General features: G+C 53.7%; 1 protein-coding gene across 1 annotated transcript in view; it reads left to right on the top strand.

The window, feature by feature from the left end:
- Positions 1-14,602, top strand: part of ANGPT4 (angiopoietin 4) — a 47,596-nt gene that overhangs the window by 14,995 nt on the left and 17,999 nt on the right. Inside the window, exons 2-5 of the mRNA XM_027078677.1 lie at positions 5,826-5,981; positions 7,436-7,557; positions 10,327-10,559; positions 14,219-14,334. Coding sequence (XP_026934478.1) covers positions 5,826-5,981; positions 7,436-7,557; positions 10,327-10,559; positions 14,219-14,334 — 627 coding nt within the window. The remainder of the gene's footprint in view (positions 1-5,825; positions 5,982-7,435; positions 7,558-10,326; positions 10,560-14,218; positions 14,335-14,602) is intronic.

Here is a 14,602-nt window from a genome sequence, read left to right as displayed (position 1 = left end):
CAAGCAGCCTTGCAAGAGAGTTAATGACAAGTGGACAGGATGTTCCCAGCAGCCCTGGTGTGATGGCAAAAGCCTGGAAATAACCTACAGCCCAGCTGTAAGCAAACAGTGGGAGGCTGTTAAAACAGCAAGCGAGTCTCCCTGGATTTATCTAGAACAATCTCCAAATTATATTAAGAAAAAAGACGCAGGATGCAGCGTGGTGAGCTGACATTTTCATAGACTAAAAGCAGGGGGATATAAGCATACTTACTGCTGGTACATGCTTAGAGTTTCTCTGAGAGCAAACCTGGAAGCCCCTTCAGTGGCCTGTGAGTAGGGGAAACAGGGCAGGGCTTATATTACCCATTAGAAAAATTTAAATTAAAATTACAAAAATTTGCGTTCAAATTGAAACACATACACAAAACCGTCAAAGCTCTGACCTTCCAGATGTCCATATGTCTGGCTAGACAGGGCAGTAGCTCCTGTGTGTAACTTCCTGCAAGTTACTTTACTGATTGGGGCCTCAGTTTCCCTGTATGTGAAATGGGGCTGGGCTGACTGGGCCCTGCATGTCCTCCAGGCTCGCCAGGTCTCTGCTCCTGTATCCCTCCCTGCCTGGGGCCCAGTGCCTGAGGGACCCCTGCTGAAGCCCTTTCTCCTTCCTTAGGCTCTAATCTCTGCCCTTCCTCCCCTGGGGCCGAGGTTCAGCCTGTCCTGCTTCACCCTAATTCCCATCCCAAGATGGGAAGCTCAAGAAATAATTTCTGAGTGAATACATGAATGAAACTCAGAGGGCGAGGGATTAGCTTGAGGAAACATTTATTATTATAACACATTTTTATATGGGACATTTTATAGAACCTTGTGTGGCTAGGTTTGTTTTATGTTAAGATATAGTCTCAGTATGTGGATACGGTGAAATTCACTCTTTTAATGTACAGTTCTATGAATTTTGACAAATGTATATAGTCGTGTAACCACCATCACCTGATATAGAATATTGCCAGCACCCCAAAAATTTCCCCCGTGTCCCTTTGCTGTGAATCCCTACCCCCGGGCCCTAGCCCCTGACAACAACTAATTCTGACTTTTCCAGAAAGTCATATAACTAGAATCCTACAGCATGTAGCCTTTTGAGTCTGGCTTTTCTCGTGCAGCATAATTGGAGATGCCTCCGTGCTGTCGCATGCGTCAGTAATTCATTCCTTTTTATTGCTGAGCAGAGTTCATTGGATGAATGGAGCACAGCTGTTTACGCATTTACCAGTTGAAGTTTTTTCATTTAGATAATGCAGGAGCAAAGCTGGCTTGAGCAGATCCCCTTGGCCACTGAGGCTGCTCGTGCCTACATGCTCGTCCCTAGTGTGTCCGAGGTAGCCTCCTTCCTCCCCCAGCCCCTGCCTGTCAAAACTCCTCTCCTTTCCTTCAAGGCCCTTTTCAAATGCCCCCTCCCCAACGAGGAGCAGGGTTTACTGTCCCCGGGCAGAGGTTGGTAAAGTGAGGCTCAGAGAAAGGTAGCCCTCACCTGCTAGAGGCCCACAGCTAGAGCGTAGCAGAGCCAGAAGTCAAACCCAGGGCCAAGGGGAGAGGGAGTAGCTCAAGGGCCAAAGATCAGCCTCTCTGCAGGCCAGAGGGGTGGTGGGAGTTCAGAGCCCCATTCCCCCATCTCAGCCCTGAGAGTTTACCAGCATGAGGGTGGCAGAGAATGGGGAGGTCCAGTCCTGCGTGGGGGGGGGGGGGGCGGCGGCGTGGCAGATCCCACCAGGGCCTGTTTCTCCATGGGGGTCCTTCCTCCACCCTTCCAGCTGGTGCCTGAGCCCAGGCTGGGCCCAGCGCCCACCACACAAGCTGACATCAGTCACCAGAGCTGTGGGCTGGCTGAACGGTGCCCAGATCACCCATCCTAGGGCCCATGAGCATGCGTGGCAAATTGGGTGATGGGCCCCAGCTGTGGGTGGCCTTCGCCCCACCCAGCCATTGGCAGCCACAGGACAAGTGGGGGACTAATAAGAGTGCTTAAGGAGCTCCCATCGCTTGAGAGGATCCCAAGCTACCCTGCTCTGCAGACCTGAGGAGTCTTGGAACACAGCCCACCAGCTGGTGACCTTCGGCAATTCTTCTGGGTCTCAGTTTGACCATCTGCAAATGAGACTCTTGGGGGAGAGGCTTGAGAAGGTCTCATGGAAGGAATAAACTTGCTGTTTGTGTGGAGCAGGAGCTCAGGGCCTGGGAGTCTATATTTTAAACCAGGCTTGTGACACATGGGATAGTCTGAGAGCAGCCTCAGTATAGCTCTGCTTACCCTTGTGCACATGAATGCACGCTGGGCCACATGTTAGAATCCCCAGAGTATTGATAGAGGCACGGCGGGGAGGCTGACCTGTGGGTATGCTGGCAGCCTGGCCCAAGGTGCAGGGAAGCGAACAGATTGGCAACTCACATTAGGATCATAGTGACCAGAACTTGCTAGTGGATTGAGTGCGGTGGGTGACAGAAAGAGTCAAGGATGGAGTCTGGGTTTGGGGCTTAAGTACTGAGTGAGGCCATTTACTGTGATGGGAAAGAGGGAGGAGAATGGGGTGGACAGGCAGGGACGGGGTGCTGTGGGAGCTGGGGAATCAAGGGCTATATGTTGGATGCTTCTGCCTGAGATGCCTTTGGAAGCCCGGGTGGTGATGGCAAGCTGGTGGGACATTCAGGGGAGAAATCCGGGTGGGACGGAGACCGCGCAGTCAGCACGTAGGGGGATGTGGAAATCCTAGGACCCACTGGAGTGGCGGGACCCTGATGCCTCTGGGGCCTTGGGCACTTTGCCATCTGGTCCTGGGGGGAGTTTATGGACCCTTTTTCAGACTACTACTTTTTTGTTTTGTTTTTTTTTTTGCGGCACGTGGGCCTCTCACCGCTGTGGCCTCTCTCGCCGTGGAGCACAGGCTCCGGACGCGCAGGCTCAGCGGCCACGGCTCACGGGCCCAGCCGCTCCGCGGCATGTGGGATCTTCCCGGACTGGGGCATGAACCCACGTCCCCTGCATCGGCAGGCGGACTCCCAACCACTGCCCCGCCAGGGAGGCCCCAGAATATTACTTTTAAATGCATAAAATAAAAGCCTAAGAACACCCAGTGATAATGTGATTATAATCAAAACATTAAAAATTAAATCTGTGCCATAGTTGTCACATTATCCAGTGGTGGGTTTGAGAATGTCTGTCCTTCTGAAGTGATGATCACTATCATATTTTAAGATAATGTAACATCGGTGCTGTGATGTGAAAATACTTACGATTTCTATTGGTAATGAAGTTGTACAGTCAACTAACAGTGCTATGATTTGGGGCCTATGCTCATAATTGAAGGAAATACCAAATTTTAATTACAGGTTAGTGAACAGATATGTAATTTTTCTCTCATCCAAGTTCATGGACCCCCTAAATTCTCTTCACAGGCCCTGTGGTCCCCCATTAAGCACCCTTGACCTAGGGAGAGAACGTAAACACCCTTGACGAGGGCCCAGGATGGGGCTCATGAGAGCTCCCTAAGAAGCCTGAAAAAGGAGGACTCAGAGAGGGGGTGATGGGAGGGGAGGGCAAAGGACGGAGGAGGGGAGAAGGAAAACTCAAGGAGCGTACATCTGGGAAATACTTCCAGAAAAAGGGAGCGGCCATATGGGTCGACTGCTGCTGAGGTGGAGAGTAAGCTGAGGGCACAGAAGTGTCCCCTGACCCTCGCTTGTCAAGGAGGGTTATAACAAGGTGCGTTAAAGAGTGAAGGGGCTCCTGGGGCTGGGGATAGGTCGGCGGGTGCACAGGATTCAACAATACGGATTGCATTTTTTTCTTGAGTGTGGTAAATACACACATTTTAATGTACTATTCTTTACGCTTTTGTGTGTGTGCGTAAAGTACACCATAATAATATTATTAATTTTTTTTAAAGGTGGGGACTTCCTGGTGGTCCAGTGGTTAAGACTCCATGCTTCCACTGCAGGGGGCAAGGGTGATCCCTGGTTGGGGAACAAAGATCCCGCATGCCACAGCCCCAAAATTAATTTAGTTATTTATTTATTAAAAATAAAAAAATGAAAAGGTGAGCGTGGGAATGGAGGTGAAAATGGAGACAACTTGTTCAAGAAGTGTTGTTGTTTGGGGGAGCAGAGAAACTGGAGACACAGATAGAGGGGGCTGTGGAGTCAAGGATTTTTTTTTCTTTAATTTTTAGCTGGGAGCCCTTGGAGCACACGTGTGTGCTGGGGGAGGTGGGGTGCTGATGGTGCAGAGGAGGAAAGAAGGGGCCAAAGGGACAAAGGCTTGAGAAGCTCGGATGTACTTGTCTCCCTGGTCCTCAAGTCCCCTTTGTGACCTCTGCACCACGGGTTCTCACACTTAAGCGAGCATCAGCTGGCTGGGCCTCTCCGCAGAATTTCTGATTCAGTAGGTCTGGAGTGGGGCCTAGAAACTTGCATTTCTCACAAGCTCACTAGCGACGCTGCCACAAGGACTACAAGTTTAGAACCACTGCTCTAATCGACACCACTTGCGCCCCCTTCAGGATTTAACATTGCACTACAATGGACCATGCCCCTTCTAAAGCACTCAAGGGAGGAAGGTGTGGGAGCAGACACTTGAGATGGAAGAGACTAAGGAAGAAGCAGCTGGAACCTGACCCCCAGCCAAGGTCACTGCCTCTCTCTTGGAAGCACCAGTCTTCTCAGGGACCCTGGGAGCTGCCCTTTTGGACCTCCTGGAAGACTGACAGGAGAAGGGAAGGAGCCAGGGCTGAGGGATAGAGACTGTGGCAAGAGGCCAGCAAGTGTGCCAAATGGAGAGGGAGTGGAGGAGGGGCACCGGCTCTCTGCCTTCAGGCACTGAGCCCTGAGAACATGCTGTTCACCTTTGCAATTTGATCCTGGTCTCACACCACACCAGTTTTCTCCTGCTCTTGGGAAAGAGAGCTGCCCTGTCAAAGAAATGAACATTAGCTTGTCAGATCCCAAAACATCTGAGCTGGGAGAACCCTTGGAGACTGGCCAGTTCAGCTCCATTTCACAGATGGAGGGGGCCAGAAAATAGAAAGTCCGGCTTGGTTGATGGACCTGCAAACTCTTGTACGGGGAAAGATGCATCCCCACTTCCTGCTACTGACTCAGCCCTAGGAAGCTGGGTAACGGGCATGACACTGGGCACTATGCTCTGACCCTTGCTGCTTCCCCTTTTCATCGACTCATTGAACACATTTTTTTTGAGCACCCACTGTAAGCTAAGCATTGTGCTAGATATGGAGATAAAGCAAGTCAAAGCCCCTTGCTTCATGGCACTGACATTCCAAGGGTAAATTTTAAAAGTCAATAAACAGATAAATATGTAATACGAAGTCAGGGAGTGATAAGTGGTAGGAAGAGACCTGAAATGACATGAAGGAGTGAGCCTCGTAGATGGTGTGTGAGTGGGCAGGATCCACACAGAGGGAACAGCATGTGCAAAGGCCCTGAGGTGGTTGTGTGCTTGCTCTGTTGGAAGGGTGTTACAGAGGCCAGTGTGTCTGGAGCTGAGCGAGGGAGAGAAGGCAAGGAGAGGAAATCAGAGTGGTAGCAGGAGGCCAGGTCATGAAAGAACCTGCAGTCAGAGAGGATTTTGGCTTTCCCTCTGAGTGAGACAGGAACCCTGGGAGGGTTTTGAGCAGAGGAGAAATGTGATTTGACTTAGGTTTAACAGGATCCCTCTGGCTGCTGAGTGGAGGATGCCCCTGGTTGCTCTATGTCCTTCCATGGGGATATATGGAAGGGACAGGAGCCTTCCCCCAGGCCCTACCCATGACCCCAGCCCACCGTCTGTCTCCCCACAGCTAGAAAGGTACATCCAGATGAACCTGAGGCTGGAGCTGGCGCAGGCCCAGCAGCACATGGTCCAGAACCAGACAGCCACCATGCTGGAGCTGGGCACCAGCCTCCTGAACCAGACCACCGCCCAGACCCGCAAGCTGACCGACGTGGAGGCTCAGGTACCGGAGGGTGAGGGGGCAGCACTGGGGGGCCTGTGGCAGGCCAGGCTGGCTCACAGCCCCAGTCATCTTGCCCTGACCCCTGTCCCTGGGTGAGGTCAGGGCCTCCTCTGACCCTGTAGCCTCCTGGGCTCCTCCCTGATGACCCCGTTACAAAACGTTCTCCCACCAGGCCATGAGCCCAGGGTAGGGAGAGGGGGGAGGGCAGACACTGGGTGTGTCTCTTCTGCCTCTGTGACTCCAGTGTCCGGGTCCGTGCTGGGCACTGGGATGAGGGGATGCCGCAGCACACACCCCCCAGAGGACTCACAGTGCTCCAGGGGAAGGCGGATAATAAACAATTCATTAGAACTCAGGGGGCCAGTGACTCTGAAAGAGGAGGCCACAGGGAGCAGCGGAGAGGGAAGGAGAGGACAGGAGTATAAATGAGAGGGTAAGTGAATGGCTGAAAAGACACTGACAAATGGGCACATGTTTGTTAAACCCTACTATGTACCAGGCACTGTTGGATGGGCCTGGTTCTAGTTTACAGCAGTAAACAAAACAGGCGTGGAGCCTTACCCCCATGAAGCTTCCTTTCTAATGAGCACCAAGAAAACAAACAGGATAAATAACATACGTGTGTGAGACGGTGGTAGCACTAGGGAGAAAGTAGCATGGACGAGATCAGTGGGGAGTGTGTGCCGGGAGTGGCGGGAGGGGTGAGTTGCAAGTTTAGACAGTACGGCCAGGAAGGCACCACTGGGAGGGTAGGATTGGAGCCAGGCTTACTGGGAGAACCTTCCCGACCGGGAGAATGGTATCTGCAAAGGCCCAGGGGTGGAACGGTGCTGGCAAGCTCCAGGAGCATCAGGGAGGCCGGTATGGCTGGAGTGACCCAGGGAGACTAGTGGGCTCAGACAGGTGATGGGGGCAGATGGCATCACAGGGCTTCGCAGGCCACTGCCGTGTGAGGTGGGAGCCGCAGGGAGAGCATAGGGGCTGCTTTTTAAGTCTACCTCAGACTACCAAGCAGCCAAGGGCTGCAGGAAGCAAGGGCAGGAGCGGAGAGCCCTGTGAGTAGGCTGGCCCGGGTACGGCGGGAGATGGAGGCCGGGGCCTGAGTTGGGGCGGGGAAGCGCAGGGAAGTGGTCAGGTACCCATTTGGAAGGCGGAGCTGATGGGACCTGCTGATGGATTAGATATGGGGGGGTGGGTCAAAGCTGACCCCTGCTGGGGTCCGAGCAGCAGGAGGAATGGAACTGCCATGCAGTGACGGGAAAGAGTAAATTTAAGAACCAGATCATAAGCTCAGTTAGGGTCTGTGAGCGAGTGAGAAAATACTGCGAAGGTGGAAATAGGTCAGCAAGTTTCTGGAATGGCAGGGCCCAAGGTCAGGTGTTTGGCTGCTGGCAGGGCTCCTGCAGGCCTTACATGGGCCCCCACCTCCCCCCACCCCCCACTCACCGGGGCAGGTCCTGAACCAGACATCGAGAATGGAGATCCAGCTTCTGGAGACGTCACTGTCCACCAACAAGCTGGAGAGGCAGCTGCTGCTGCAGGGCCACGAGCTCCACCGGCTGCAGGGCCACAACAGGTGGGCACTGGCACCCTGGCACTGGACAGGGACAAGGGCTGGGAGCAGGGCTGAGGGCCAGGGCCAGCTGGGACCCAAGTGGGCTTGAGACCAAGGGTGAGCACCAGAGCCAGCCAGGGTTGGGCTCGGGCCGGGGCCGAGGTCGGAAGTTGGACTTGGGCTAGTGCCTGGGCTGGGGGGTAGAGCCAGAGCTAGGGGCCCGGATTAAGACTGGAGTGAGGGGACACTTGGGGGACTAGGCCTGGAGCCCTAGTGACCAGGGCTGGGGGAAAGACTGAAACCAGGGCTGGGGATCAGACTGAAGCCGAGAGTGAATGTGGACCCTGGGGCTGGCGGCCAGGCAGGCATGGGGCCTGGCTATCCCGTCCTGGGTGGGACAGGGGACAGGCATTTTCCTGGGGCTCAGGACACGCTGATTCTTTCTCTGTTCTTTCTATCTTTCCCTCTCTCTCTCCCTCTCTCTTTCTTCCCTTCTTTTCTTTCTTCCTTTATTTATTTCATGAATTTTTAACAGCTTTATTGAACTACCATTTACACACCATACAATTCACCCTGTACGTTTTAATTCACCCTGTACATTTTAATTTGATTTACTTATTTGCAAACAAATAAATCTGATCTCATCTACCAACTCTCCTTCCCAGAAGCAACCACAGTGACCAGTTTCTTTTCTGCATTAGCAGACAGTCTCTGCATTTATAAGCAAAGACACACAAGGGGAACACCCTTTAAATTACAAAGAAAGAAAGAGTCCTGGGGTACAGATAAGGCAGAGAGACATGGACCTCTGAAGCTGATTTCGTCTTGGTTTCGAGCTGAGTAGAGAAAACACTGCCAAGGTCTGGCTGCTGGAGGAGGCACTGAAGCAGCCACAAGCCTGTGTACAGGGCGAGATGTTACTGTTGCTCACATGCTGGGTCAAGATAAGGCATAAGGGGCTTCCCTGGTGGCGCAGTGGTTGAGGGTCCGCCTGCCGATGCAGGGGACACGGGTTCGTTCCCCGGTCCGGGAAGATCCCACATGCCGCAGAGCGGCTGGGCCCGTGAGCCATGGCCGCTGAGCTTGCGCGTCCGGAGCCCGTGCTCCACAACGGGAGAGACCACAACAGTGAGAGGCCCTCGTACCGCAAAAAAAAAAAAAAAAAAGAAAAGAAAAGGCATAAAGGTCTTCCAGCTCCCTGTGACCTGAGGACCGTTAATGATAGTTTGTGTAATTTCTTATTCTTACTCTCCACCCTGAGAGGGGAAGGACTGGGACACTATCAATCACTCTGAATTGAATTACCAAGTGCCTAGAGACCAGTGAAGATGGAGGATATGATCCATAAGCTCTTGGCCCATGGAGACAGCTAAAATTCTAGAATCCAGTGTGCCCAAATTCTCTCTTTTCCTGCGGCATAATTTGGGGTCCAGGGAAAATTCCTCCTGCCCTGGCTGGACTCATTTTCTTAGTCTGCAGAATGGGTTGGCATAGCCTCATGTATAGGAAAACATCTCCTTCCTACCCCTATCCCTCAGCCACCCACCCACCCACAGCAGAGGCAAATAGGTATGCACAGTCCCTTTTTAAACCCAAGTGAAGCAGACTACTCCTCGGCACGTTGGTTTTTTGTCTCGTTTTTTCAGTTATCCTAGAGATGGTTCCGTAACTGCATGACACACTTGCCCGTTCTTTCCTCCAGCTGCATAATGTTTCACTGTATGACTGTCCCCACATTTATTTCCCAGTCCCCAATTAATGGGTATTGAGGTTGTTCCAGTCTTTTACGATTCCAACCAGTGATGCTATGAATAACATTCCCATATCTTATTGCACACACATGTGAGCAAATCTCTAGGATAAAATGCCAAAAGTGCAAGAGCTGAGTCAAAAGCCTCTTTCTTTTTTAAGACTTTTTTTTTAAACTCATTACAAAAATGCCTCATGCTCATTAGACAGTCTTACTTATCAGACAATAGAGACCTGTGCAGAATGAAAGGGAAGGTCAGTCCCCTCCACACCCCCCCCTCCTCTCCACCCCCATCTGCTCAAACCTGCTCTGCAGAAGTAACAGCACTTAGTGGATTTTCTTTCACATTCGCTAGAAACACAGGCGCCACTATGTCCTTCCACGTGTCCATCCACGCCTTTTCCTATAAGCTCCCCAGTATCCCTCTACATTTACATTAATACCTTTTTCTTTCTCTTTTAATTTCCCACACGTGGGGTTAGACTAGAGGTACTGATGCGCCAGGGCGCCCACTCCAAGTCCCCGGCATCTTTCCAATTCTGCGCAAATGCTCTCGGCCTCCTTCCCCTTCACCACTCCAGAACATTTCCAGGGACACCAGAACAGAACAGACTCAGCCAGTCCTGGCCGTTGGCATTTTGGCTGTTTTGTTTTTCCCTATTACAACCCATCCTCCAAAGGGCATTCATGCCCATGCTCCCTGGAGGTTATCTCTGGTAAGTGGACTGCTAGGTCAAAGGGCACGCATATTTGGGATTTGATAATGGCTACCAGGTTGCTGCTGTGTCCCTCCCACCCCACCTCTTTCCTCTACTGGACTGCAATCCATTTTACTCCAATGCCAGGTCTCTCTTTCCTCCCCTCCTCACTCTGTGCTATCTGTGGGCACGGACCTCCGGGCTGTGTAACCCTGGGCGGGACGCTACCGCTCTGAGCCTCAGTGCGGGTCTGAGTCTCACCCCCGGGCCCAGGGGAAAGCCCGTGAGTGTGACTGCAAGGTGGGGACGGCGGGTTCACGCCTGTGCGCCCCCGCCCCGCAGCGCGCTGGAGACGCGGGTGCAGGCCCTGGAGACGCAGCAGCAGGCGGAGCTGGCCAGCCTCCGCGGCGAGAAGGAGCGGCTGCGGCGCCTACTGGGCCGCCAGAGCGGCGCCCTCGCCGGCCTTGAGCGCAGCCTGCGCGCCGCCAGCAGCAACTCCAGCCTCCTGCAGCGCCAGCAGAGCCAGCTGCTGGAGTCGGTGCAGCGCCTGGTGCGCGTCGTGGCCCAGAGCCCGGGTGAGCAAAGGGGGCCCGCCAGGTGCGGGAGGAGGAGAGGAGAGGGGTGGGAGACCCCGCTTACCCTCCCGGTTCACGCCAGTCCTGGAAGCTACCTCGGGAAAGAACACCCCCCGCCCCCACCTATGAAACAGGAATAACACCAAACAGTAGTAATAACGGTGACGACAACAGTCCTAAGAGGAACCAATCCAGACTCTTGCCCCGACTCCACGTGTGACCTTGACCGGCGTTCGTTTCCCCATGCGTTTAATGGAGGTGATGATAATAAGAAGGATACCACCAGCCCAGACTGAGGAGTCCGGGGTCCAGGATCCACCCTCCATCCTCACTTGCTTGGGCTTGCCCCCCTCCCCAAGCCTCAGTTTCCCTATCTGCAGAATGGAGAGGTTGGACTCAATGCCTCCCAAGGACTTCTCTCACCCTAATGCCCCCTGCCCCTAAGCCCTAGAGGGCCAAACAGAAGTGGGGAGGCACCTGTGGCCCAGGCTTCTGAGAAAGGAGGACAATGGCCGGCCCCGCTCCCCAGCCCTCACTTCTAATGGGACCGACTTCAATCACTCAGTTCCAGCTTCAGTCACTCAGTCAACAAGCACTTACTGCGCCAGACCCGGTGCTGGGTGCTGCGGATACAGCCGTGAACAGCAGAGTTCCACAACTGTCTCTTGCAAAAGATGCCCAACCCCCGTCTGTGGGTCTCTGAGGGAAGGAGGAGGAAATACATATTTGTTAAGTGCCTACTATGTGCTAGATGCCCTGCTAGCAGTGTTCCTGAAGTTTCCAGTGGTTAAGAATCCGCCTGCCAATGCAGGGGACATGGGTTCGATCCCTGGTCCTCCGGGAAGATCCCACATACCGTGGGGCAACTAAGCCCGTGCTGCAACCACTGAAGCCCACGTGCCTAGAGCCCGTGCTCCACAGTAAGAGAAGCCACCGCAATGAGAAGCCCACGCCCCACAAGGAAGAGTAGCCCCCCGCTTGCCACAACTAGAGAAAGCCCGCGCGCAGCGACGAAGACCCAATGCAGCCCAAAAAAACCAAAAAGCAATAGTGATGGATTCCAGACACTATGGGTGGCAGGGATTTAGAGACAGAGGATGGCACCATGGCTCCATCTAAGTTGGGCAGGTCCCACCAGATAGAGGTGTGAGGCCTGAGGTGGCCACAGGCAAGAGAGGTGAACACCTTCCAAACCATGAGATTAGGAGTGACCCGAACCCATCACTGGCTTGTGCATAGAGCCATAGCAATGAGGCTGCCTAAATTAATCCTGTAGCAAAGGCACGGGGCCTGGGCCCAACACTTCTCCCCACAGGCTCACCGCTAACTCAGTCTCCAGCTGTGGCCCAATGTCTGCTCACCAGTCTGGGTGAGAGGTTGTATAGGGGACTTTGCCTCAGGCCCCCTTTGACCAAACGCCTGTCCTGCCCCACTGTCACCAGGGAGAGGCACTACGGGTTGTTTCTCCCTACTGTCTAGATGGAGAAACTGGAGGAAGATTAGTCACCAGGTGTAGAACAGAAGATTGGATGGAGACGGGCACAGGAACCAGGCATCCATGAAGGCCAGCAGGAAGCCTGCACCCCCTCTCTGCACAGCTTTGTCCTAGGCAGGTGGAGGCTGGCAAGGGGTGGAGAACTCAGGGCATTCAGAAGGTTAGAAGGACGGGGGCACAGGTAGAAAAGACCTAACCCATGCATGGCATCAGAAGCAGCATTCGTTAACGAGGTCTGTTTGTCCAACCTTGTATGGGCTCAGTGGTGGAGACCCAAGGGGAGGTGGGTAGTAGGAAAGGTACTGGCTCTCCAGTCAAATGGACCAGAGTTCAAGCTCTGGCTCCTTCACTTACTAGCACTGGCACTTTGCACAGGTCATTTAACATCTCAGAGCCTTGACTTTCCTCACCTATAAAATGGGAATAATAATAGCTCCTATCTCTCAGAGTTCTGGCACAGAGCATCAGATGAGTTCATACACACGAAGGGGCTGAGCATGGTGCCTAGGGCCAAAGGGGGTGAAGCTGGTACAAAGATTAAGCGGGGTCCAGGCTGAGGCCAGACTATGTTGCATGTCACTACTGGTCCATCCTTGCTCTTATGCTCCCTGAAAATACTTTTCCTGGCCCCAGACTGCCCCTGACAGTACCTGGCTAAGAAACACTACAATGCATGGTGGGTATTTCACTTTTATTGCTATGATTGTGTTAAGGCTATTGTTGTTGACTAAGGAAAACAATAGTGGACAGACCCTGAGAAGAGTGGCTGGAAATCTGAGGCCAACTCCTAGCTCTGCCCTTGCCTAGCTGGGAAGGTTGGGCCTGTCCCAGCTCGCCTCTAGGCCAGCAGCCTACCAGGCTTGGCTAGACTCCAGTTCCTCAGGGACCAGGGGGCTGGCAGACGGGGCCGTGGAGACCCTGCCCAGGGAATGTTTGTGCACAGACTGGGATGGATTTGGGGCCTTTGTGATCTGGGAATAACAGCCTTATTTCAACAGGGCCTCAGCTCCAGGACCCAGGATCCAGGTTCAAGAATGAGGCCAAAACAGGAAGTCCCACCCCTTGGTAGCTTCCTGGTTCCTCACTGGTCAGGATACCTATCCATCTGGAACTTTAGCCCTATCCTTGGATACCCACCTACCCACAGATTGGTTTCTGGTGGAATCATAGCCCAAACCTCTAATTGGATCCCAAAAAAGGAGCCAGAGAGGGTGTTTGAAACCTCTGTAGTTTATTTACCAACAGTCACTTTTTTCAGGTTAAGCCTGAAGGCCTCCAGGGCCCTGGTGGGATTTGGCCATTAAATTAATATTCTCCCTTAAGGCCAGAGGTCAGCTCCCAGGGAGGGCATAATGAGGGGGACCCACCTAAGAGCTGCAGGGATATCCAGCTGGTAGAGTGGGCTGTGGAGGGGACCCTGGGTCTCCTACCCGAGAGAGCTCCAAGGACAAATCCCCCCTAAGACCTGGAGAGAGGGAAAGCCCTGCCCAACCCCTCCCACCCGACCCAGCTGTGTGGCCTTGAGCCAGTTACCTCACTTTTGGGCCTCAGTGTCCTAGTCTGTGAAATGCGGAAGTACCTCAGTGGAGTTCAAGCCCCAATTACCTGTCCTGGAAGACTCTAGCAGCCTCATCTCTGCCCTTCCTGCTTTGAGTCTCATCCCCTCCAATCTCTGTTCTATCCTCTGGCCAGAGGGCTCTTCTTCTGCACAGTCTGGGCTCCTCAGCCTGGCATTCAAGGCTGAAATCTCAGCCTCATCTCTCCTTCCTTAATGTTGCTCTCTGGTCCATCAAACAGCCAGAGCTCCCTCTGGCCTTAGCTCTGGATTTGGGTGGGAGTCATCTCCTCTTTGTGGCCTCAGCCAGATTCCCCTCACCTCACCCCGATCCCTGCACACAGGACTCTTCCCGCCTTGGAGCCCGTGCATATGCTGTTCCCTCTGCCTGAGACACTCGCCCCTTCTCCACCTGGGTGGCCTCTGCTCCTCATCCAGGCCCCAGCTCACTGTCAGCTCCTCTACGAAACCTTCCAGGGTCCACTACCTCTCCCTATCCCCAACGCCTCCCAGCCCAGAACCTGGCACAGAGCAGACGGGAGTGCCCACCTGACCCCTTCCCTCTCTCCTGAGCTCACTTCCAATTGTTTTTACCTTGTCCCATTGCAGCCTCCATGAGGGCAGCCGAGCAGGTGTTCCAGGACTGTGCAGAGATCCAGCGCTCCGGAGCCAATGCCAGTGGCATCTACACCATCTATGTGGCCAATGTGACAGAGCCCAGAAAGGTTAGGGGGCTCCCGGAGGGCTGAGGCTGTCAGAGGGTGCTGAGCCAGAAGACCCGCAGACAGCCCTCCACCCCACCCCGCCCTGCCCCCACCAACGTCACCTCCAGGCCTTGTCCAACAGCTGAGATTCCAGAGAAGGTGGGGGTGACCCTACCCTCTGGAGCCCCCACTCGTTCAGGGGTCAGATCATGCGGTTAAAGCAGAAGTTCCCAAAGCTGGCAATGCATCCTTCTCCAGCGTGTTTTCCTGGGATGCTTTTAAGTTGGAA

This window comes from Aethalodelphis obliquidens, unplaced genomic scaffold (genome assembly GCF_003676395.1).
Source record: "Aethalodelphis obliquidens isolate GAN/ISIS:26980383/991018 unplaced genomic scaffold, ASM367639v1 scaffold42, whole genome shotgun sequence".
Lineage (NCBI taxonomy): Eukaryota > Metazoa > Chordata > Mammalia > Artiodactyla > Delphinidae > Aethalodelphis > Aethalodelphis obliquidens.
Note: the sequence above shows the minus strand (reverse complement) of the source record. Positions and strands in the feature narration are given on the sequence as shown.